This window comes from Serinus canaria, chromosome 10, assembly GCF_022539315.1.
Source record: "Serinus canaria isolate serCan28SL12 chromosome 10, serCan2020, whole genome shotgun sequence".
Classification (NCBI taxonomy): domain Eukaryota; kingdom Metazoa; phylum Chordata; class Aves; order Passeriformes; family Fringillidae; genus Serinus; species Serinus canaria.
In genome coordinates, this window is record NC_066324.1 from 11,944,437 (window position 1) to 11,969,815 (window position 25,379).

General features: G+C 39.1%; 1 protein-coding gene across 2 annotated transcripts; it reads left to right on the plus strand.

The window, feature by feature from the left end:
- SCG3 (secretogranin III) lies at positions 1 to 24,496 on the plus strand. Of its 2 annotated transcripts, none has more exons than XM_030228374.2 (12): positions 1 to 124; positions 827 to 879; positions 1,472 to 1,517; positions 1,612 to 1,827; positions 2,852 to 2,994; positions 4,108 to 4,269; positions 4,577 to 4,754; positions 6,604 to 6,720; positions 16,983 to 17,066; positions 17,658 to 17,786; positions 19,759 to 19,827; positions 23,933 to 24,496. In XM_030228374.2, exons 1-12 carry the CDS (start codon positions 40 to 42, stop codon positions 24,049 to 24,051), a joined length of 1,401 nt encoding a protein of 466 aa, XP_030084234.1. In that variant the 5' UTR covers positions 1 to 39; the 3' UTR covers positions 24,052 to 24,496. The 2 variants fall into 2 exon arrangements, with proteins under 2 accessions (XP_030084234.1, XP_009088166.1); XM_009089918.4 differs by having other exon boundaries at positions 2 to 124; positions 19,759 to 19,839.
- The last annotated feature ends 883 nt before the right edge of the window (positions 24,497 to 25,379 follow it).

A 25,379-nucleotide genomic window follows, 5' to 3' on the forward strand; every position in this document is an offset into this window, starting at 1 on the left:
CTCCCGGTGCGAGGCGGGCCCGGGCTGCGCGGCCGCACCATGTTCCTCGGGCTGGCGGTCGCGCTGCAGGTGCTGGCGCTGCTGGCGAGCCGCGGGCACGGCTTCCCCAAACCCGCGGGCACAGGTAAGCGCCCGCCCCGAGCCTTCTCGCCCTTCGCCGCCGATGGGGAAAGTTCCGCGGGATAGACCTAGAGGATGGTCAAAACTTTCCTTCCGCTTGGCTAAAAGCAATGAGATCCTAAGGCGGTAATATTCCTGGTGCGAGACCCCGATCACTGAAGCTGCAATCTAATATTTAAGTGAAGGGATAGGTTTTGGTAGAGGGAAAAGCTCCGAATTTTTTCCGTCTTTTCCAAGCAGTGTTTTCATCCATTCTGCATCAGTGTCTGCACAAGTCTTTGCTTCTCCCAGTCTCCCGCCGTATTCTGGATGGAGGAGATTTTTAATCTCTTGCTTGTGCCAATCCGATTATTGCTATTTTAGTCAATCTCCTCTGGTGCTTTTTTCCCCAATTAGTGAGTTTTCTGATCAGAAGGAGGTTGCTGAGTCTGTATCTGTATTTCTGTCTTCTGCAGAACCGCTCTCTCTGCCCCAGTCATGCTTTGTTTAAAGGCTTGACTTTTTTTATTGTGTTCTCATTTTTCTAGGAACACTGAAATATTTTTTTTTGCAAGAAAAAAATTAAAGGATGCAGTTGGCATCCTATTTAAGACACAATGTTGTACTGCAGAAAACTATAAATTCAGGAAAAATGTCCTGTCTCTTTGTAGTTGCATGTATCATATAACTGAGCATATATATATGTGTGTGTGTGTGTTTATTCTAGATAAAGCTGTACACAACAGACAATTAAGTGTAGAAAGACCTTTGGAAGAACAGGTGAGTGAAATAAAAAATATTTACAATTTTTTTCTTTTTTTGGTGGAATTCCTATAAATATTTTTAGCCTTTCAGGTACTGGATCCATGAATATCATGAATGGCCAGTAATGGGTATATATCGTGAATGGGTATATATCGTGAATTACCAGTAATGGGTAAAAAATAGATCTGTCAATAAAGTGATTATTGATGGGGTTAGATACAAAATAGGGTTTCAATAATTTTTAAGAACTGACTTTCACTGTCCAGCATTCTAAAAGCAGGTTATTAGCTCCAACAGCTCACAGATATGCCCTGTCTTTCTATTGGCATCCTATGGGAATATAGCATGAGCTTGGAATGAAGAAGGAAAATGTAACTTGCATTTATCTTAAAATGCAGCTTCTCATAATGTCTGGTTCTGATCAGAGGATGGGTGGTAATGATGAAAGTCTCCAGTATTTATTCCGTTCTACTGATTCAGGCAAACTTCTTACTGAGAGTGAAATTCAGGCATTAAACCCCTCTGCTAATACTGATAAATCAAGAGATCACACATTTTATTCCTTCTACTTGTTTGCTATTTTGTTTGCTTTATTTTTGTATATTAGATTGCTGAAGCTGAGGCAGACAAGAATAGGAAAATAGCTCCCACAGGTAAAATATCTTTCCTGCTTTTATAACAATATTCATAATGGTATTCAAAGAGGTATAAGATTTTATGTTATGTCGATATTGATATATTTTCCAGAAAACAAGCCAGAGTTCAGGAATTATTCCTTTGTTGATGACCTGAACCTGCTCAAATCAGTAGCAGAAAGAGAGAGGAAGGAGAAGGAGAGGGAGTCCATTAGAAGCTCTTTGTATGAACAGCAAGTGGCCATTGATGATGCAGACTCCACCAAGAACCGCAGGCTTGTGGATGACTATGACTCCACTAAAAGTGGGCTGGATTATAAATTCCAAGGTATTCCATAATCTTTCAGTGACTTCTGGGTTAGATTTCTCTTGCAAAGTGATTGCTTTCATGAATGTTGCATTCACCACTAAACATGAGCTCTGTTTGTTGCTGGAGTGCAGTTTCAATTATTTCCAGTTGTGGAAGCTTGTTGTATTACAGTTTGGTTATTGAAACACAGTACAAAATAATTGCTCTTGATTTTAACAGACTTCTGTGGAGGAATGTCTAATTGAGTAATTTGTAATGTCTTTTAGCAATTTAGATTTGATGGAAGGAAAATGGGACATATTTTTGGATGAAAATCTATTTATTCTGATTTGTGAGGAAGAAGCACTTCTATAAGCAGCTAATTCACCTATATTTATTCCTAATATTATGTGCAGTTTTAGATAATTCTCATAATCACAAACCCAGAAGAAATTACCAAAGACCAAATAATACTTGCCTTTGCTACAGGAGTAGTTAATTGACTTGTAGTTTAAGTGAGTCTTCTGAGAATTGTAAGCAGCATTTAGCTCAGGATATTTTTAATTATATCAAAGTATGCTGATCACAGACCAAAGCTCACTTATTGTATTCCCTCTCCCATTGTCACAACGATATTATTTGCCGCAGGTAATAACTACCTAATTAAAAGTTAATTTGCTGAAATTCAAACAAGATTATGTGCCGTTGTCATGAACTGTTTTGATCTAAGTGGCCATACTATGAAAGTAGATACCAGGAAGACACAAATAAGTGGATATGGAAATTCTACCAATATTTTCTATAAACAGGAAAGTAGCTCCTAAAATTTATCTCTGCTCTTTCAGAAGAGCCACTCAGAAAGATGTGGAAAATTGACACAAAGAACTTTTCCCTGTGACTGATTTAATGGCTTACAAAGTGTGTATCAAAGTATATTCCTAATGCATCTAAAAATGCAGGTTTTTTCTGAAGAGAAAAAGATGTGGGCAGATATTTTTTTAAGAGATATTTAATCTAAATTAGTTAGGATGGTCAGCACACAGTAAAACTGTAATCCTTTCAGATGATCCAGATGGCCTCCATCAATTGGATGGCACTCCTTTAACTGCTGAAGATATTGTTCAAAAAATTGCTGCAAGAATTTATGAGGAAAATGACAGAGGAGTGTTTGACAAGATTGTTTCAAAACTTCTAAATCTGGGGCTAGTAAGTATCTTGGAAATCATCATTTAACTGTGCTTTGGATTGGATTAATGCTCTTTCTAAAAACAATTCAGATGCACACTTTGTGTGAAGCGAGTGGGACTCAGGGCTAAGCCAATTTCTGGAGCTATTTGGGCTTGCTGGTTGAGCTCTGCAATAACATTGTTGTTCCTCTGATGTCTTTGCAACAAAATAGGCCAAACTGGAGAATGTTTCTGATGATGAAAAAGCATTCACTGATTGTACTCCTCCCATCTCTGTCCTCATTTTTCCTTTAATTTGTCTTCTGGTTTTCACTGAGTGCTTTTCTATTATTAATTTCTCTTTTATACATAAAGGGGGGGAAAGGTCTGAGCTCTTTCCTATCCACCTCGTGCTGATTAGCATCATCAGCAAACACATAATGTTCCTGGCTAGTTGAGGATATTTTACATTACTGATTTTTAGGGAGGGTGGATTTGTCTCTGACCTCTGAACGTCTCAATGGCTTTAGCCATTGCCATTTGGGATCTTTATGTTTTAAAATACTCACCTTACCTTTTGAGCACCAGATTTTGGAGCTAAGTGTTGCACCCCAGTGATTACAGAGGGAGCTGTGGGACAACTGCATGGGAGAGAGTTCTTGTTCAAGTGACAGCTGTTATGAAGCAAAGAGAAAACATTTTAATGACATCATAGAAAGCTGTTTGCTTTTTTCCCATTCTGTATTACTGAGTTCTGTTGTAGTTATTCAACTGCCCATAGGTGTGTTGCAGTGCATATGTGTTTCTATATACACACCTATGGACACATGTGGGAGGTGCCACACTTGCAGCTCCATCTTTCAAGCTGCACTCCCCTGTGTTAAGTCCTAAAGAGGTTTGAAGGCTGTATGTGTGAATGGCTGGGGTTTATGTGTACACACAGATCAGATGTGTATTTCTATGTATATATGTATGGGAGTGTTATAAATGTGCACATGTTTACATGTCTATATGTACACTCAGGTGTTACACCTCATTTGGCTATGCTCAGCTTTGAAGCAAACATATTCATATTGATATCAGGTTTCTTATTGATATTTGATCTAGAAAAAGCACAGTATCTTATAAGTACTCTGCACAAATATTTTAACAGATCACAGAGAGTCAGGCCTATACTCTGGAAGATGAAGTGGCAGAGGTTTTACAACAGCTAATTGCAAATGAAGCAAAGGATCGAGAGAAGGAGTCTGAAGATTTTGATTACCCTGCCAGCAGAGCAGATAGTGATACAAAAGAAAAGCAACAGGAAAGAATGGTAATTTTTAGCCAATAATTTTGTCTTGCTTGCCAAATGGTACTAGTACTGAGCTCTTTAGGGAATAGTTAGTTCAATCTGGAAACAAGAGATTGTTCTTAAAGAAATTCTGTCTGATAGAAAAAAGAATAATTTAAAATTTAAACCAGATGTCAATTGAAATAACTGAGAAAATACTATAGTCTTCACTTTGCAGTTAGGACAATGTTGGCATGAGGTTGTGATAGAAATTTTTACTCTATTAACTCTATCATCAAAAACAATGTGCTTAAAGACTTATTTTTTTTTAATTATGTCTTATGTGGAGACACCAAGCAAATCTGATCAGGATAGTTTCATTAATGGAGAAGTTGATGATACACTGGATAACACGTGGTCATCATCTAATGTGTTGGAAAGAAGAAATGAGCTGCCTTCTGAAGATAATTTTGAAGACCTCCAATATTTTCCGAATTTTTATGCATTATTAAAAAGTCTTAACTCAGGTAAGCTTGTTGTGTGGTTACAGAAATATTAGGAAAAAGCTTTAAAAATTAAGACCCTCTGTTTTCTTTTCCTCTTGTCTCTTCCCCACAGCTTCCCTAGTTGCAAGAGACCATGTTCTTTGAAAATGTTCTGTAAAATACATAGCAGAAACTAATTTGATTAGTGATTTTGATGGCAAAACACTGGCAGGAACAACACTCAGAACTGCAAAGAGTGTGACCTAGACAGCCCTTCCCATCTTGTGCTGTGTGATTCAGAAGTCCTGAATTCTTTTAATTCCTGTAAGGACATGATGAAAAGCTGGCAAATGGTTTTCCCCAGAGATCTTTCCAGTAACATCCATGTCTTCTAAGCCAAGAGATACGAGTAAGCCACAGTAGGATCCTCACAGTGATGGTACCAGTAAATGAGTGTGAGCCTCCCAGCCTTTCCACAAACCACAGGTTTGCTGTTTATTGCAGTGAAAGCCCTGCAGTCTCTTCCTATTCCGGTGCTGGACATCACAGCTTCCAGTTACTGCAGGCAGGACTGTGGCTCCTTGCCACTCCCTGTGTCATCACCCTCTACACACACCCACTCTCTGCAGCCACACACACTCTCTAACTTTTGGAGGGATGGGGGAGGGTGGTATTTTGTAGCTCTCTTGTCCTACAGGAGCATTAATAATAATTGTCTCTATGTGCACCTGAGTGGAGAGCTAAAATGAAAAACCTGAGGGCATATTTTGCTCAAGTCCAAACAACAAACTTTAAATTTTTCTTCCTGTTTTGTTAAATTTTCCCATGCCTATTCTGCATGCTAGTTCTTTTTCTACTCACAATGCAGGCAGGCATGTTGGGTTTAGCAGGTTTTGAAGCAAACAGAGCCAGGTCCACTGGCTGCCCAGCTCCTGCTTTATGTGTTCACCTGTCAGGTTGTATTGAGCTGGAGGAGAGGATTCAGTTGCATCCCACAGCTGTGTGTTAAATTGCAGTCAGCAAAAAAAAGCCTGTTCAGCAGCTCTCCCGAGGGGCTGGCCCTCTGCCAAGGCTGGGAGTGTGTTTCTGACTGTCCCTGACTGACTGTGCCCCTGCCTCTGTTGGGTCCTTCAGTGACAGCCTGGGTAGTGGGGAAAGCCTGTGACTGTGATGGGGGAGTTTCACACTGCTAATGCAGAAATAGCAGTAATAATGTTCAGCACATAAACACAGTGGGAAAAGAAAAGCTAAGAAGCAGGTAAGTGTGGGCAAAACCTGATTATTTGTATAATTTTTATTTTTTTTTTGTATCCTATTCTGAAGTCATGATCCTCCCAGCCATGTAATGCTTTGTTGTCCCAGTATGCAAGTCATGGACTTGTCCAAGTCACAATCTCATATGGGACATTTTATATTTTTGTCATTGAACCCGTGGATCTTGTAGGAGAAAAGATCTCTTTCATACAGAGCCAGACTGATCTACTAAATACTTCCAAACAAATAAAAGAAAAATTACATACTCTAGAAAACTCTACCTCTATCTGCCCTCCAACCACCAATTTGAACTGTCAGATCATTCCATCTTTGTGTGCTTAGTGTTCCTAGCTGTAAAATGGAATTAATACCGTTGGCCTTCCAAGCCAATGGTATTATGACACAGCCCCTCAAGATAGAAAGCTATAAAGAAGAACCTACCCCAATGTTTTAAAGTATGTACTTTGCAGGGACAGTTTAAAAAGAAACATGTTTGTAAGTTCTCATTCTAATCCAGCACAGCATTTTCTCTTTTAATGAGTAGGTCATTCTTGATGCATGAATTTTGCACAGCTTGCAGAACAGTTTTTCCAAGTTGCCTGGAGGTTGACTAGCTTTGCTTCATCCCCTCACACAGAGGCAGAGACAAAAGAGAAAGAGACCTTGATAACTATCATGAAAACCCTGATTGACTTTGTGAAGATGATGGTTAAATATGGAACAATCACACCAGAAGAAGGAGTTTCCTATCTTGGTGAGAGTACATACTTTATACAACTGTTATTCATGGTGTGTTCTTCCTCTACCAGCAGTGATAATTACCTTCTCATCTTCCTTGCTCTTATGAAACCTGTTTCAGATTTGTTCATTGAAAATGCTAAAGCTTTTAAATTATTGATCATTCCCTACAGCAATGTTCAATTCCATACTGCTTTAATATTTCCATCTAATGAAGGAAAGGTAATATATCAGATATGCATTTAGAGTATTATTGCACTTTTGTATCTGAGAAGCACAATTTATTTCAATTACTGTAAGTCAGGGAAATATTAGGGTTTTTTCTGTTCTATTGAAGTAGATTAAGTACCTGCATTTCCCAGAAGTAATCCAGAACTTCAACTCCTTTAATCTCTCACTGTAGGTAGCTGGACTAGATGGGACCTAATGCTAAGTTTGTCCACCAAGTAAAACTCCTTCCATCTATGAAGTGTTACATCTTGGCACAGGAGTAGATTTTGAAGTGCTCTTTCCTGGATCCATTTTAGAGTCTGTGGATATGTAGGTTTTATAAAATTGCTAGCATTTCCTGAAGAGGGAATTTGGATTGGCCTGGTTTGTGTCTCACCCACATTTCCTGGCTTTGACAAACACTCTTCTATTCATTGTAGGCAGCCTGTCTAGTTAAACAAGCTGACCTACAGAAGAAGGGCTCATCTGTACAAACTCTGCACAACTCTTTCATTTTTCTGAAGTATTTCTGGTCTGGATTAGTCTAAAAAGTTTTTGTTTGCATCAGGGAAATTTCTCAGTTTCATAAATCAGCCTGTCACAGAGAGAGGACTGGCAACAGTCTTTCCACGTTGCAGATACTTGATTAATGAAATTGTAACTGTATGGATTGATTATCAATTACTTGCCTACAAAAGGTCCAGTAAATCATGATTCACATTCAGTGCATGATTGCTCTTCCTCTCTAAAGAATTCATGATATATCTGACCAAGAAATCTCCTTGAATTTTGGAATATTTGGACAACTTATGCCTCAGTCCAGCTCTTTATTTCTCTGTCTGCCAGTACATCTGAAGAAAATGCACATTAAGAAATGATTGATTTTAAGCACAATGATTTCAGTGTCATTCTAGAAATGAAGATACTATGGCTTGATCAGATATTGCCAAAACTTAATAGGCTAAATTCATCCCTGATGCAGGACCATGCAGATAATGGAATTACACTAGGAAAGCATTTTTCCTGCTAGAATTCAGGGCAGTTGTTCACATTGACTTTTGTTTGAGCAAATAGATACTGTAACCCTGGAAACAAATTGCCCTGATGACATAGTACAGAAGGCAAGGATTGGGTTAAGAGTTTGAGAGGTCTGATTTAGTCTGGATTTAAAGTAAGTCTATCAACTGATGTATCCAGACTCTGCCTTGCAAATGAGTGATTTATGCAGAGATGGATTTTGTGCTCCATCAAAGCAACTTACTGTAGTGGAAAAAGCTTTCTCAGAGATTCTCAGGTTGCTTCTGTGGTATTCTTTTTTTAGACTTGCTGTTGAGAAATTGCTTTAAAGCTGACCTTCATTTATTGAGGTAATACTCTCAAATAATGAGGAAGAGCATCCACAGGAGCATGTTAGCTTCTTGCACTATCCTTTAGCATGGCAGCAGTTTTATTGCCACTCTTACTGAACTAAAAGTTCTATAGTCTGTAATAGCTGGGTAGGTACTGTGTATCTTGGATTATGGGATTGATACACAGCTGTGCTTATTTATAGCAGATAAAGGAATTAATATGAATACCTGTCAGAGAGAAGAATCAGTGTAAAAAATTGGCAGCTTTTTGTTGTTTCCTCAGTCTACAATCAGTGAGCAGATTCTGTGCTACTTGGTGGAAAATACCAACTGGGTCTGTGCAGACTGCAGATGGATTACATCCTCTCTCCATTTTATTACAGTAGGAAACTGTCTAAATTAATTTTCCCCACTCTGTGACTGAAGCCGTGCGTAAGCTAAGCCTCTGAATTATACATTCAAAATGATAAATCATTTACTGAATCAAGTCACAATGTGCAGCTTTTTTGCCTGTCACAGGGGTGCAGAGACAGGGAATTTGAATGCATATACCAGTAACAGCTGGCTTGGGATTTGGAAACCACAGCATTATGTCATCATCATATTACTCTAGGGGAAAGTATTTTGCTGCAGCAGTGACTGATGTTATTGGGTTTAGCTTCAAGTTACAAAGGGTCTAGCTGCAGTGTGGTGCAAGAAAAACACAGATGCACATACATGGAAACACAAGGAATAAGTTTATTTTTTTAATACACATATTCAATGTTATGTAATACATATTTAAAATCTTTCCATATGCTAAATGTAATGTGTAACAGAATACAGAAAGCCCAGACCAGCATATTCATATATGTGAATCAGGAGAAAAAGTAATGCCTACCTTTTACAGTAGGTGTTCAGAAAGCACTGTTGGAATATTAGTTTGTGACTTATATCACACTTTCCTTCATTTTTCTTCTGTCTGTTGAGTAACATGATGGTGGAGATTCACTCTAAAGCCTTTCCACCAAAGCCATCTATCACAGACCAGATAAATATTGAAGAAAAGCTTCATCTACACCACACAAAGAATTTTTTCTATGACAAGTGACTGGCCCTGTATATGCCAGCTATCTAACTAGTTTTAAAATGAAAGCATATCAGTCCACTACCATCTTGATAAAAGCTCTATTTATAGTAATTATGTAAACTATTGTTTTGTAATAGATTTATTTTAATAATATTGTTGTCAGCTTAGAAACAGGAACAAATGGTTTCAGCCAGTTTGTTCAGATACTGTTGTAAATCATCTCCCACTAATAAGACCAAAATAATGAGTGATTTTTAGAACAATTCTAGGAAATATTTGCAATTAGAGGTTTGGGGCCATAAAAAAAAACAGCTTTCAGAGATGACAGACAAATTCTTAAGAGAAACCAGTGTGTATATATGAATCCTTTTTACACAATAGATTAATTACATTCTCCTGCTGTGTGCTGTTTACACGAGTAGATTGGTAGCAAATGTATTCATTGCCACCCCAACCAAGTGAAAAATATGTTACTCAATAAACTATTACCCTAAAAATGCAGATTAGTTATCTGCACATTGAGGCCTTGTGGAGTTCTCATTTATTGACTGGCACATGTAGCACAAACTTTTGCCATCAGTACTTCTCTATATCACAGATACATCTGTGAGATAGAGAAATACTGTGTCTTCCACAACTGGAGAAAAGAAAGGGGCAAAGGACTGGGAAGAAAATTAAGAACTCTGTAGCTTTGCTCTCTTTGAAGGGGATCCCACTTTTTACCTCCTTGTGGTAAAAAGACTACTAAAAATTTAGTCTGCTGGAGTCCCAGTGTAGAACACACAGCCCACAGCAGACTGGTTGAGGAGCAAACCCCCTTTTATTTAGGAGGGAAATAGAGAAATCATTCCAGCTAATCGGAGTGCAGTGTTTGAGTCACAGCTGCCTTCTTCCCTAGACCAAACCAAAGCCACATCTCACACCTCTCCCTTTGGCTCTGACTCACTGTCAGGATCCACACTGTCCCCATGACTGAGTAGGAGGCTGTGTTAGCTAGAAATGGGCATGAACAGATGTCTCTGTTTACCTTTCCCACCCTCACATCATTTGTTCTTGGTGGACAGCAGGGGACAGGACCAAGCTGCAGGACCCAGGAGCGCTGGGAGATGGATTGTTCACGGGGAGCTCTGCTGAGGAGTAGGAGCACTCGTTAGGCTGGTCCTTTCCTAGAGCACAGCTGGGATATTATTTTACTGTCATGCTGTCTTTTAGGCAGACTGAGCCTGTGTGAAAGGGGAAGAGGCAGAAAGTCTTCTATGTTGATTTTTGACACATCCCTGCCTCTCCACACTAAGAAATATGAAACAGCTATTGAGCCTCTCCCATTCATTCTTGGTACCTCTCCCAGCTCCACTTCTGGTGAAGGCAAAGCTCTGTGGTTTTCCCATTGTATGCCAGGGCACAGTAGCCACAATCTGGCCTTTTCCTGGGAGAGGAGAACTTGTGTGAATAATGTGACTAATGCCTGACATTCTCATCAGCACAGATGCTGCAGGCCAAAGATCTGATCCTGATATTTGTTCAGCTAGCCAAGAAGAGGCAGAGAGCCAAGAGTGTGAGGCAAAGTGCAGATCACAGCCCACACTGGCATCATCTTTCCTCTCCTTGCTGGGACCATAAGCTGATGCTCCCTGATGCAGACTGTGATTTCAGAGGGTGAGGGAAGGTCTGGCTAAAGCAGAGCCAGAGGCTACAAGTGGAATATGGGCAGTGTCATGTGGCCCTTTTGTTCCTTTTGACCTGGGCCATGAAGGGCACTCACAGTATTTCATGCAGGGAACCATTTATGCAAAATATCATCTTTTTCTTTTAAAAAATCCTTTTTTTCAAAGGTCTCTTTGTTGCTACTGCAAATTTTCTTCATAAACATTAAATTATTTAACAAATTTTTCCCTACCTTAATTTTCCTTTTAGTGATTTTCCTTACCCAGTATTTATCATGTGAATGATGCATACAGCTGCCAGTGGGAGTTATTTAATTTCAGGCAGCTCTTTTCTCTGCTTTTTTTTTTATCTGATGAACTAAAGTCACACAGATGCCAGTATACTGTACTATATCTGAAAAGTACAAATCAGAGACACCTCAGATGTGAGAGTCAGCTGAATACTGAGGAGCAGCAGTGGTTCTGTAAAGTACATGCAAATAGTTAAACCCAGGATGAATTTGCATGGAGAAAAGATAAAATGATGTGGGGACAGAGAGGTGCAAAGATCCCAGGCAAGACTGGAATCTAGGAATTATGCTGATTGCAGATCTCACTGCACCTTTATAGCTGTTCTTTCTGTAACCTCCTCCATGTCTGTCCCCTGCTACTTCTGCATTTAAATAAACACATGAATGTGGTTTTTTACTCCACTACTTAGATCTTACCTCCTGTTTTCCCCCATTCAGAGTCACTGCATAATAAAACAAATGGGTGGCTGTGGTGTGGAAAGTCTGTGAGCTCACAGTTCTTGAGGACCACTACACGAAACAGGGAACTGAGGGTGACACTGTGTGTGAGGGTGTAGTGGTTCTGTGTCCACAGGTTCTAAATCTTCTCAGATATGTTTTGGCAGAGATCCAGGAGTTTTAGTCTCACTAATTGCTTTTCCCACCACATTACATGGCTATCAAATCATGTGTTCAAGAGTCCAAATAAATACTTTATAGTTCATTCCTTTGCTTGTCACTGTCTACTGTTTAAATTTGCAGTTATTTCTTGCAAATATGTTGCCTCTTCTTCCATTTCCCTTCACTGCCTCTTCTGTGCTTTCCCAACTGGATGGAAATCTCCATCTTCTCATAGTATCTTATTTGACAAATATATCACTCAGTTCCTGAAAATCCAGGTTTTGCACCTTCCCAAGTGGTTGGTGTTTCTAAAGGAGGGCAAAGCTTTTCTTTTTTCTCACTGTATTTAATAGCTCCATAAACCCCTCCCTACTTTCTGAATCCAGAGCCCCTCTGTTGACAGTTGAGCTCTGAGACTGTAAGTTTGAGATGATTATGTGGGTGTGGGGGAAAGAAGGTGTCACTGAACATTTAAAACTCCATCCCACTCCTGCAGGAGAGGCAGCTCTGTGCTGCTTCAGTCCCAAACCATCATGCTCGTGAAGGGCAGGCTGTGAAAACACATGAAATGTGTGCACAGGCCATGGAGCAGCTCCAGGATGGGAAAGGATTAGCAAAGGACTGCACCACACAGCTCTAGGAGACCTGCAGGAATGCAAAAAAATGCCTGTAGAACACTAAAAGGATAAATCTGAGAAATAGCCTGTGAGGCAGGGAATTTAATAAGGGTGATGAAGGAGACTTGGTCAGAACTATGTTTACCTTAAAGCACATCTATTTAATTGTGTTTTACTTTTGGAGTTGCTTTTAACCTGATTGCCAGGTGATGCTATTGCTGTCCTCATTTCAGGTCACTCTGACCATCTCACCTGTAATCTCTCTGTAAGTGATGCCATGACCTGGGACTTGTCCCCTGACGTGTCACTCCCCAAGGCAGCATTAGGCTTCAGACACTCTGTCTCATCAAATCAGTCAAACAGGGAGGTTCAGAAAGAAAATTCCCAATCTTGACATATAAGATAGGGAGTTGGAGAGCAGCAGGAGATTTGCAAGGCTGACACCCATCTGTAATTCCACAATGGATGAATTACAGGAATTTTCTCTTCTTCATCACAGTTTCAGTAGTTTATGTGACATATGCTTGCTATAGCTGACCAAAGGTCAAACTCTGCTTTTGGCTACATTGGGGAAAATCCAGTGGATATTGACAGTTCTTGGACATCCACTTGTCCAAAGAATTAGTCAGATATAGTCTCCCAAAGAACAGTCCCAAGCAAATGCTGAGATGTCTAGAGATTTTTACAGATGGAAAATGGCCTTGCAAACTCTTAAGGATCACCTACAACAGGAGACAGAAAAGCCCCAGGAGAACTGTGGTTTCTTAATGCCTGAAATATGTGCATGTCACACAAGCAGTCATCAGCACAAAGCTTTCCAGCTGAAGCAGTTGGAGTGTATGAACTCATTAAAAGTGTTAAAAGTGATCTTAGGTACTTTGATGATCCCTTTTCTCCTTTAATAAACACAGTCTTTTTATGCTGCATGAAAACAGAAGAGCAGAGCAGGTCTTTCTGTAGCAATTTAATGACATAGAATCTCAGCCTCAGTCAATTTGGTGAGGGTAGAATGTGAAACTGCCTCCCAGGTACTGGATAATTATGCAGAAAAAAAAACCCTGTGCAGGAAAATTTGCAAGAGTCTGGAAAACATTATGCATCTGTCTATTGAGAAAGGTCCATGTCAGGCTTCCATTAGCAATTCCATGAAATACTCAGATGGATATGTTAGCTCCTGCCTCTCTAATCAGGTCAAAGTAATTTAATTTGTAATAGTTATCCATAGTTTTAATAGTTATCTTTTCTCATGGATTTGGAGGGTGTTACCACAGTACATTCTCCCAGAATAAAGATAAAACATTCTGGGTTTATGCAGTTCAGATTTTTGGATGCCCAGCTTGAAGGACTTTAGAGTTTCAAAGCTGCAGGAATTTGCATTTTCAGGTGGAATTAAGAGCAGTTATCAGTGTGTAGGAGCTGGGCCTAGGATGTCTCAGAAAACCTACTCCAAACAGAAGCCCTCCTGCAGCATGAGTGCTCCAGTGAGTCATCCCAGATCAAAGAGCAAGTTAGCAAGTGAAGCAAGGCAGAAAGCAGATCCTGTGACTAAGGAATCTGCTTGGATGATGAGATTATCCCATTCTGCAGAGAGCTGCAGCCAGAGCCCTGACCTATTTACCAGCCTGGGTCACTTCCATTAGCTCAGTAGTTACTGTCCTGTTGTTTTAATTAGTGCCATTTCAAACAAGTGGCTTCAGTGTGGAAAGGTCAGTACCTTTCTAAGCTCTTCCTCTGTGCAAATGAGGTTGCCAAGGAGACGACTCGGGAAAAGTGATCAGTCCTTGTTAGAGCTGGCCAGGACAGCGTTGCTTAGCTGCTCTCCAGAGGATGATTCACTCCATCAGTGGAACTCAGGGCAAACACTGCTCAGCCCCGGCCCAGCCACACGGGGCAGGTACAAACATGTTTTGAAACAATAGCAGCTGTTAAAGCGTTCCTTGTGATGGGGAGCAAGAGCAATAAATCCTGTTCAGGAAGAGCTGGGATTATCTGGCAATATTCTCTCTGGGGTACACATGCAGGCACATCAAACAAGCCCCCCAAACATGGACTCTGTCACTCAGGAAATTGTAAATGTTGATGTGCCATCCAGCTGGCAGGGTCCCTTCACCACCTCTCTTGTCAACGTAGTGCCTGTTAAAAGGCCTGTCTTGTAGTTTGTCTGCATCTTTACTGACAAAGCAAAGCTTTGAAAATGGAGCACAGTGATTATGGTGTTCAGTCTGGCTTTAGTGGCAAAGCTCAGGTCATTAGCAGTGCCTTATTACACTTCATGGGGCTGGAAAGCAGTTCTGAACTCACCTAGGAGGGATAGTGAACTCACATGAAATTGTTACCCAAATCAAAGGACTCAGAGAAACTGAACAATTCCTGATGCTATTTATAGAAGTGAATAAATAATGGAGGAGTATGAATCCCATTGCCTGCAGTGGCACGAGCTGTATGTGGATACATGTACAACTTTTAAACACTACAGTCTATTGACAGAACAAAACTTTCAGAAATACAAATGTCAGACATTTAAATCCAAAGATGTCTTTGCAGGGTATTACTCTGTCTGGTGGTGGAGCCTTTTTATTTCCTGCTAATAGAAACTTTCTGCCTAAATGCAGACACTTTAAGAGAAGAACATGAAAGGCACTTAAGAATCAATGCACTTATATATGTGTAATATTTTAAATTTTTGAATACTTTTATTTTTTAAAACTAAGCCTAATTTAATAGAACATGCCAGATTAATCTCCAAAATCAGTGACATTTTTGCATTTGCATGAATTAGTGAAGGAGAATAATCTATTCGTTTGAGTTTACAAAGGGTTTTTAAGCTCTTAATTGTGGAATCTTATCCTGGAAACTGTGCCTCTTGCAACAGAGAAATCCTTATCTTCCTGTTGAAATACTAGTATGGTACTGATTCAGGATGAAAAATAGAATCTTAAAATGAACTGAAAGGGATGTTTACAGTCCTTTCAATCAGCTTTGGATCAAGTGATTAGTGAGGCATCAATACCACCACTGTAATTCTAGCTTGGTTTTTATTTCACCAGGATGTCTGATCCAGCTTGTAACACAGCCCAGACCTGTTTTGGTTAGGGCATATGGGGCAAGGTCAGAAATCACATTAAAGGGATAAGTACCAAATGAAAATATTCCTAAAAAACCCATGATGTGATGTAGAATTGAGAGGGTGCAATCAGGCAGGGTGCCAACAAATACTGCTTACATTTTAATTTTATGTAAATAACAAAATACAGAGGATGCAGGCAGACAGGATTATGTGATTTGTCATCAGATGGGAGGCACAATTGCTTATGGTGATCTGCCACAAAGAGAAATATGTTTACTAAAAAACTACTCCTTAGGTTTCAGTACTGAGTATCTTTCTAATGGAAAAAGTGCTCCCAGCTGATGGATAAAATACTGGCCTAATACAAAAAATATGATTTAAAATATTATTAGCCTTATTATATCTATTCTGCCACAGTTCCCACATCATACACTGAATATTTCAGCTGCTTATATAAATGGAATTTTGATAAATTTCGAAACTAAATCTCTCAAAAAGACCCACCAATAAGATAGTATGAAATTTTGAATCCATGTTTAACTGAACCTTTAAAAGATAATAAAATGAAGGAAAATTCTACACCATGTCCATAATATGACTGAGGAAACATAGCAAGTTGCAGGTGATCTGTATTTTGAATATCTACCAAGTGTGGTACCAAAAGGACTTTTTTCCCACATAATCATACAATGTTTATATCTGAAACATCCATCTTTATGAAGAGGTGCTTTTACTTTCAAATTAGATGAATTCAGCCCTGAAATTTGCATGGAAACACATTTTCTAGTCTTCTAGAGCTGTATACATGGCCACGGCTGTCTAGTTGGCTTTCAGGTAAATGCTTGACTTCAGCAACTTGAGCAAGTATTTGTTTTCATCTCTTCAATTTACATGTTTGTTTCATCTAAATATAATTTAAAACCTTTGACTGGACTTTTTTTCTAATGAAACCATATAAAACTGAGACACACAGGCAGTTTGGGAAAGTGCTTTCCCACCAGGATGAAGCACATATTTCATAGTCTTGTCTTTTTTGAGAAGCTAATTAAAGCCTTTCATTGCTTTCATCAGACTAAATTGCTACAGATAGTCATCAGTATTTTGTGACTTACATGACTGAAATATGGAATATAATGTACACTTTTACTGACTTTATACATGTTAGCACTGTTTGGTACTCCCATTGTCATGATTCAGTTGTTAATTTTTTAAATAAGATTGATTGATATTCCAGATGTGTTTGTTCTTTTAGCATTGGCTCTGCATTAATTGCTCAGGGGCAAGGATGAAGGCTGTTCTTTTAGATTTCTTCTAACCATTCACACTGGTGTTGGGGAGAATGTAGTATGGATTCTGCATCTTATCCACTGTAGAATAACTGGGCTTTGGTTTTGTTTTGCCTTGATTTCTAGAAAACTTAGATACAATGATAGCTGAGCAGACAAAGAAGAAGCTTGAGAACCCTTCCACTAAAACCAGGACAAAACTAACAGCAGGTACTTAGTCTACAATTTTCTTTTCTGGAATAACACCTTTTTTTAAGCTATTCAGTTCAAAGTATGCTAATTGCTTTGGCAGCCAGACTGCTTGTTAAAGCCACAGTCTCTCCAGGACCTGTACCATGCCATAGCCTGGTTGTCTAAGCACAACAAGAGAGAAATTTTCACCTAATTGCCCAGTCTTTGAGAAGTATATTCACTCTCCTTTTCTTCACTGGAGTCCAGATGTTACACATATACAAAAGCAAGCTGTACCAGTGCTTTTTAATACTAAAATAATAATGAGAAAGCATTATTTGTCGATTTTGAATGTTGCAAATGCAAATTTCACAGAATTTTTCTCTGCACAAAGACATGTGCCTTTGCACTGCAGTCACCTATTCAGCTATTGTTTGTGAGAGCAGAAACAAGCATTCCTCTTTCCAGAGGTCTGGAGTAGGGATGACCTTTAGGAATCACTTGAGGCAGGCTCCAACGAGGCTCTTCCTCAACCAGCAGTCAAAATGCTTGACTTGCCAAGATTGTATTGATGTGATTGGGAAATGCTCCTGGGCATTTGATACAAAATTGCTTTTGTTATTTCTTTAGACAAGAGCAGTGAAGAAGCAGACAGTACAAAGGAAGAAGCAGCTAAAATGGAAAAGGAATATGAAGTTTCAAAGGATTCTACAAAAAATGAAGGACAAAATGCATCAGGAAACAGTGAAGAATCCAGAGGTACAGAATATTGCTTTTCCTCCAAGTGATTGGAGTCTTTCCCTCTCTTTGGTATTGACTTCCCATGGTGTTAGCATAAATATCTTCAGTCTATAGTCACTGGGAGTCAGCACACAAGAGCTTGATTTGGAAGTGTGCTTATCTGCCAAGTTTTAAACATATGACACTACATCCCTTGCTGAGCAGACATTCACAGAATTCACAGACCCTTTTAGAACAATAGGAAATGCACTTTGATGCAGTAGTGCTAAGAAATTTTGCTTCTTTGCATCTGTGGCTTTTCAGGATGGCCAGAATATTCACTACCTGAGCAGGCTCATTGATTTCTATGGTTTGTGTTAAAGCAAGCTGGTACTCAAAGGCAGTGAGGAGTTCTGCAGTGATACAATTTACATTTCCCACTGCCAGAGGTTAAAGGTTATCAGTAATCAACCTATTTTATGTAACATTGAAAACATTACAGTTAGTGTCTCCCTGAGCAAACCAGCACAGTAGTACAGTTATTTTTGTCATGCCTCAGCGTGACACGTGCTGAATTACACTGTACTGGCTGAAGTCTCCTGGGTGCAAATCAGCTACTCTCTCTGAAAACAAATCTGCAGGGAACACTGTGCTTCCTTATTGTGCTGAACTCTTGAAGGAGAATGTTTGTTGGTGCAGAAACCTTTCAGTGAGTTCTTATTGCAAAGGGTCCAGCATAAATATCTATGTTTTGTAATCAGTTGGTTAAAGAGAATTGCTTCTTTTGCACCAGTGCTGTCTGATGCTCATACTTTTTGGAATGCAGTGTTTTCACTCAGGCTGCTCAGTGATGAATGGCAGAAATCAGGGCTGCTGTAGATTGTACTCCCTTGGTCACCTGGTTCAGCTCTGTGGGCAGTGCAGCCACTCACCGAGGGAAGGTGGCATTTTTTCCAGCAGCTTATTTATTTCAACATGGAAGAGGAAAATAGCTCAAGGTGGCTGTCTGATTTCACAGTAAAGAAAAGTTGTCTCAATACTTTTTGATAGGAAGTGATAAATAACACATTTTGCTTGTCTCTTGAAGATTTGTCTTTTCAGTTTGGTTCAGGTTATTTTCCTTTTTCTTCAGCCCAACAGCTTTTTAAAAATTCAAATTGGATCAGTATTTATTCTTTATCTCATCATGCAGTGCCCTTGCTTAACTTACTGTAGAGTTACTGCACTCCCAGCTCCAAAATGAGGGTGTATCTAATGCTGTATGCACTTACTGCCAGGAGCAGACAAGCATGGCTGGCAATAGAAATTCTCTGCACACTGATCACACTAGGTTTTATTCCTGACAAATGCAAGAACGTTACATCAATAAAGCTCCAGCCAAGCTAAGAATTCAAAATCCATTAGCTGGAATATTTTCTTAGGGGCCTTATTAGGTAATCCTTGTACTAATTGTGTCCTGTGTGCTTTCTGGTCCAAAAATAGCCATCACTTTAAATTTCAGCTATAACAAGAAGTTATCATGGTAATTTTAATACATCTTTTTTCTCAGTAAATACGTTTCAAGTTGTCTTTCCAAAATATCACAATTTTGGATTTGCAGCATGCTGCTAGTACTACTGTGTGGAGGAGTTTTGATACTGAAAGCTCTCAGCCCTAATTAAGTCATTCCTTGCTATCTCAACAGCTTTTTCTTTGCTGAACAATTATGATGATCAAAAAGCTACAGGTTGTTTTTAATCCACATATGCAGTTTCTGTGGATGCCACCAAAAGTTATGTATAAAGATCAAAAGAACCATGACCCTAGGTTTGTGTATGACTAATCTTGCACAGGCAACACCTGCTAACCATCTCTGGGAATTTTGCCTGACTGAGTTTGACAGGACTCAGGTTTTAAACAGAAACTAAGAATAGTTTTAATCTGCCTTTGCTGTGACCAACTTCACCCAGTTAAGCAAGCTGCATCAATCATTGATGTAAGTGCTTGATTTCTCTCTCATCCTTTCCTCCAGGGAAATCTGAGGCATATTTGGAAGCAATCAGGAAGAACATAGAATGGCTGAAAAAACACAATAAACAAGGTAACAAAGAAGGTATGAAGTAAAAGGTCTTGACATTGGGGTGGGCCCCCACCATATGCATTAAAAACAAGTAATTTATATTGTGTTGTGTAACTTGTGCTATACCTTAAATAATAGTAATGTGAAACCGTGCTTGTCTAGATTATAGTGACCATTAGTGATGTTAGAGTTAAATAATAGAGGTCATGTAAAAGTTAAGCCAATGAACATAAATAGTGAACTAAGGTAGATTAATGTAAACTGGGTCGAATGGCCACTGGCCACAAACTCCAGAGGCTGAGCAGCAGGGAGTCAGTCATGGGCTGTCCAGGCAGTCGTGGTGGTCTGCCTGTCACCTGGTAGCTGTGTCAGCTTGGTCTAGTGCTTCATTTCTTAGCTCATCATGTTGTTTGAGTGTGACTTTGTAGGTGAGACAGATGCATTTGAAATGTCTGAGATGTCTGGAGGAGCTTGGTGCGTCTGGCTCGCGTGCCTGCACCACCAGCAGCAAGTCTGGCTCCACAACCAGGAACAGCTGAGATACAGCCTTATGTCAGTAGCCCTGTAATACACTGGATTACTGCCCAAATCAGCTCGAAGGACTTGTAGCTCTCCCATGCAAGGCTGTGTGGAAGGGAGCAGTGACTGAAGCAGCTGCTCAGGGTTTGCTCCCCAGCTGTCCCACCAGTTGCCTCTTCCTCGGAGGCAGGGCCGTGTGAGAGCTGCCAGCAGGGACAGAACTGCAGCAGAATTTCTCCTTTATTTGTCACAGGTTTTTATTCCTCCATACCATCTTTTCCCTCAAGCTCTCACATAAAAGCAGCCTCCCTCCCATCCCCGTTCTCTGCCATGGCTGGGTGCTCTGCCATGGCCCTCTCTGGCAGTGAAGGCTCCTAGCCAGGGGATCTGTCCCTGGGCTATGAGTGGTGCCTGGCGAGAAGGATCCTTCTTTCACCAGCCAAGCAGAGGGTGATCTGAGATGAGATTAGCCCTGGGTCATCCATCCATCCTCTCTGTGAGCTGAAGTGTGTATGAATTCCATTTCAGAGATGAGTGCATGCCTGCAGCCCAACACATTCATTTTTCTGTACAGAAGCTGTAATAGGAAAGACTATTAAAAAAAAACATTCCCATCTCTCAAATCACTTCCACACAATGCCAGGGATAGCAGTTAGCAGCAGGGCTGCATATTTGCTCAAGAGTTTTCCTGCCAATTTTAATTAATGGTTCTGTTTAGCAATGTACTCATTGATGTAATTAGATCTCCATCATGTGTGATTATATCTCTGTATCCCACATACTGCCTGAGCAGCCCCTCACTCCTCTTTGTAGTAATCTTTCTTCTGCACTGCTGCAGTCTGAAAATGGCTGTGACTGCAGATCAATAGCATTTTGTGTGCCTGTGGATGCATGAAGATATATATATATCTGTGTAGATGGATTTTCATTTGCACTAAACTATCTTTATTGTCCTCTGGCAATGGAAATAGGCCTTAAAGTGAGTGTAAGTTATGACAAAATTAGAATAGTATTCTTACTCTTCTCATACATCATCTTTATTTTGCCTTTTCAAATTCTTTATTTTTGTAAAATGCTAATTCAGTTCCCCATGGATGATGTTAAAAGTACAGTCAGGGTAAGCTTATCTAACTATGAATGCATTGCAGTGTTTCTTCAGTGCAAGATTAGGTGGTGTTGCTGTGCTCATCAATCATTTCTCTGGCACCTGGGGGCTGGCAGAAAAGCAATTCTCAAAGTAATTCATGTATTAAAATGGCCAGACTTTCCCAGCCCTACTCATGGATTGGGTTACTCACCGAATACCCTTGAAGAGGTTTAGGTTTTCTTCAAGCAAATGTTTGTGGGTCCTTAATTTTGTGTGAATTTCAGTAGAAATTGTTCATTCAATGACTAATAACCCTGGAAATGTTAATTTGCATTTCTGCAGTTTGGAGTATCAATTGCCTATTAAGGAGGCTGGTAAGCTGGAGTGGCTGGGATGATTTAAAGATAAAGATGTCAAAAGCCTGGATTTTGGGCTCATTGCCTTTTGTGTCCAGAGTTTGTTTTGCCTGTTTACAACCTACAGACTCCATGGGCCTGTCCTTCATATCTCCCAGACCTGGCTTGATGCTTGGAACCATTGCAGAGCTGAGCATTTAACCAATACAGGCAAAGAGCACGAGTGGGTTGTTCAACAAACAGTTGGGTACTTCAGAGCTTCACACCACTAACAGCAGCCATTCAGAAATGAAAGTGAATCCTATCATTAATTTCAATGGCAAATGGCTTGATCTGAATATGCAAATAAGAGCTCACTTCATTTACTGGAGCTGTTTCACAGCTCCATGTCATGCTGCAGCTGTTGCAGTGAGTCAGCATCCAAAGCTGATTTTTCTAATTACAATAGATTCTTAATAAGTATTAGAAATTGGCAGCTATCTATTTCTAGAAAAAACCCAATTTAAATTGCTGTGAGATATACAAATTAGGCCGAATTGGATAATGTCATAATGGTTGTAATCCCATACAGGATGTTTAGTAATTAAACCTTCACATCTCCACATAATAATCTTAGAGTTAGAAAAAGTATTCTAGAAGGAAAATAAGCACAGATATTTTAATTTGAAAATAAATTAAATTCGTATTTGTTCTTCATTCACTTCCATTCCTTGGTATCTTTCAATGGAGACCCTCATTCTGTCAAGGTGAATAAAATCTCTCATCCCAGTTACAAAATAGCTCAGTACTATTTGTCCCTGTTACTCCTGCAGGATGGAGGTAGGTTACATTCTCTGAGGTAATGACAGTAACAGGGCAGAGAAGAAATTCTCACCTCAGTACAGCAAATGGCAAAATTCCTGCTAACTCAGATATGGAGAGAACACCTCTGCAGGAGTGGAGAATGTTGAATATAAATTTTCCGTATTACTCATTTGAAATTGCCTTATGCTTTTATAAAAATGATCACAGGCTTCAATTTGCTTAATATCTTTCTATTTCTATCTGTTTTGGTCAATTTTTGAAACCTAAAAAACCACAAATTCATTATTGTCTATTTTGTTAAGAATGCACAGTTTGAAAAAAGGTTCTTCCACATACTGCTGTGTGATGTTATACATTGGACATTGCAAAATCAGTTTTAATGCATTCTGAAGGCTCAGTCTGTGGAATAAGTAATTTATAGTGAAAAACTCAGAATGTATTCATTCTTGTCAAAGATACTAACTGATTTAACTTAGTATGAACATTTAAAACATTGATGTTCTTCTGATTCTAATAAATTAGGCTTTACATTTGTCCAGCTAATTATGTAACTGAAACTTTATTGTGTTTATGTGTGAATATACTGAATGTGCTGCCAGAGTCACAACTACACTATAGGTTTCCTTTCTATGCTATTTGAAAAATTGCTCTGCAGTAGAATTCTTTCCATGGAAAATAATGATGTTCTCCAGCATAGGAGAAGTCTATTTAGTGCATATGGAGTGAATCAGGCTGCACAGAGTCACTGATCTATTGGAAAAGGAGGAAGGATCTTTCAGCACTCTGTTGCAGATTGACAGAGGAAGGTTGTCCCAAACTGACACTAACACTGTCACAAAGGCTGCTCACTGCAGTAGTTTTCAAACCAGAATATTATGTTCTGTATCAAGGTAAATAATTGTATTCTTTTGATCTGTTTTCAGGGAGTTGCTTTCATGAATTTCCACTACAGTGGTAGTAAGTGGGAATTTTACTGGGATTTGAACTGGAAATAGTCTGTTTAATACTTTCTTCTCATTCCATGACAGTTGTGAAAATATTAGGGCACAGCAGCTTTTGCTGTGCAGACTAGAACATCAAATCCCTGGACTGGAAAATATTCTTGCTTTAGCATTTGATAGCAATCAATCAAAAGCAAGAGATGATTACATCTCTTGGATAATAAAAGCACCATGGTGTGTAAAAAGACTTTGTGCAGCTATTTTGGGTTTTTTAATATTTTCACAGGATGCACTTAGAGCGAATTCTCTTCGTGTTTGATAAAGTGCATTGGTTGGATAAACTTTACAATGACGTTGTTTCTTAGGTGAAGCAATATAATGGCAATGACTCATTGTGCAAATGAATTCTTGTTTTTCAGACTATGATCTTTCAAAGCTGAGAGATTTCATTGATCAGCAAGCTGATGCTTATGTGGACAAGGGCATCCTGGACAAGGAAGAGGCTGATGTAATTAAACGCATCTATGGCAGCCTGTAAATGTTAGTGACTGCCAAACCTGTAGGAATCTAGTCTAGTTTCCCCCACTCCTGGCTCAATGACTTATGATCTGTTAATTTGAGGATATCATTAGAAATGCTCTGTTTACATTGTACTGACAACTCTAGACAGAAATGAAGAGCTGTAGTGCTCCATTCACTTTCTGCATACTGTATTTTCCTACATTCACAAATCAACCCTAAACACCAAATTCTGACACTGAATTTCTATTTGATGAGGTAAATATTTCTGTAATGCTCTCTTTGATTTATTGTTCGTGTTTGGTTCACTTTTGTAGCTAAACCAATAATTTCTGATGGAAATTTCTTTTAATGCTGCATTTTTTTGCTTTCACTTAACAAGCTTTCTATAGATGCAACTATGTAAAGGGCATTATTAGAAAATAGTTCATAGTTCTCTAAATAAAGTATTTGAAAATAATTTACCCATTAAAGTTTTCATTAATCTTAATATTATTTTATATTAATTTATTTTGCTTTTAAATACTAACACTTTTTTTTAATCCTTTTTTATTTCTATATGTAGTATTCTGTAATGTGGACTGTAGTGTCCTTAGCTAATTGATAAATCTTTGACATTACAATTGCCTCCCATATTAGAAGAATATTCTCTTCTTCAGCATGTGTGAACATTCTCTTTGCACCATTTGATGATTGTGCATGCATAATTAGTTGAATTCCTGATGTGAGTATCCTGAGAGCAAGTGTAAATAGCCATTGCTTTCTCTAAAGAAAAAAAAAGAAAGCAATTCAAGTCATTTTGTTTGGGAAGGGAAGTTTGCAACTAGAGATGTTTTTTTAGGAACAGGGGCCCTGCTTTTCAGAAAGACTTCAAGAATCTGTTGTATCTCAGTATCTCTGAATATCAAGGCTGTGGTCTGGTTACTGACCTCTCTTCTGTGCTGAGCAGTATTATCTTGGAGAACAACTTTTTTTTTTTTTTTTTTTTGGCCTATATATGCTAGCATTAGCCAAGAATTTGGTCCTTCCCAAAGAATCCAAAAGAAAAACAAAAATGTCATCCTCATTCTTCTTCCTGAGCTAACAAAGTTTTGGAAGAATGGTTTATGAGGTCTTTTACCTTCAAGTGAGTGGATACTTTATGTATGAAGAACTAAGAAAGCAAGATCAAAGGTAAAGAAGCATTTAGAAAGGTAAATTTCAAACAGAGTCCCAGAAGATGTAAGGCCTTAGACCCAGTTGAGTAGAGGAACTCCAGCAAAGCCCTGTACTCTTTACTTACAGATTCTTCATTCATCATTGAGGTTATCCCTTCTCTGTTTTGTTTTTTTTTTTTAATCTTATGAT

Coding starts and splice junctions, on each gene's coding strand:
- SCG3 (XM_009089918.4), top strand. CDS start 40: ATGTTCCTCGGGCTGGCGGTCGCGCTGCAGGTGCTGGCGCTGCTGGCG. Junction 4,270..4,576: donor AAAAGCAACAGGAAAGAATG/GTAATTTTTAGC, acceptor TCTTATGTGGAG/ACACCAAGCAAATCTGATCA. Junction 4,755..6,603: donor ATTAAAAAGTCTTAACTCAG/GTAAGCTTGTTG, acceptor CCCCTCACACAG/AGGCAGAGACAAAAGAGAAA.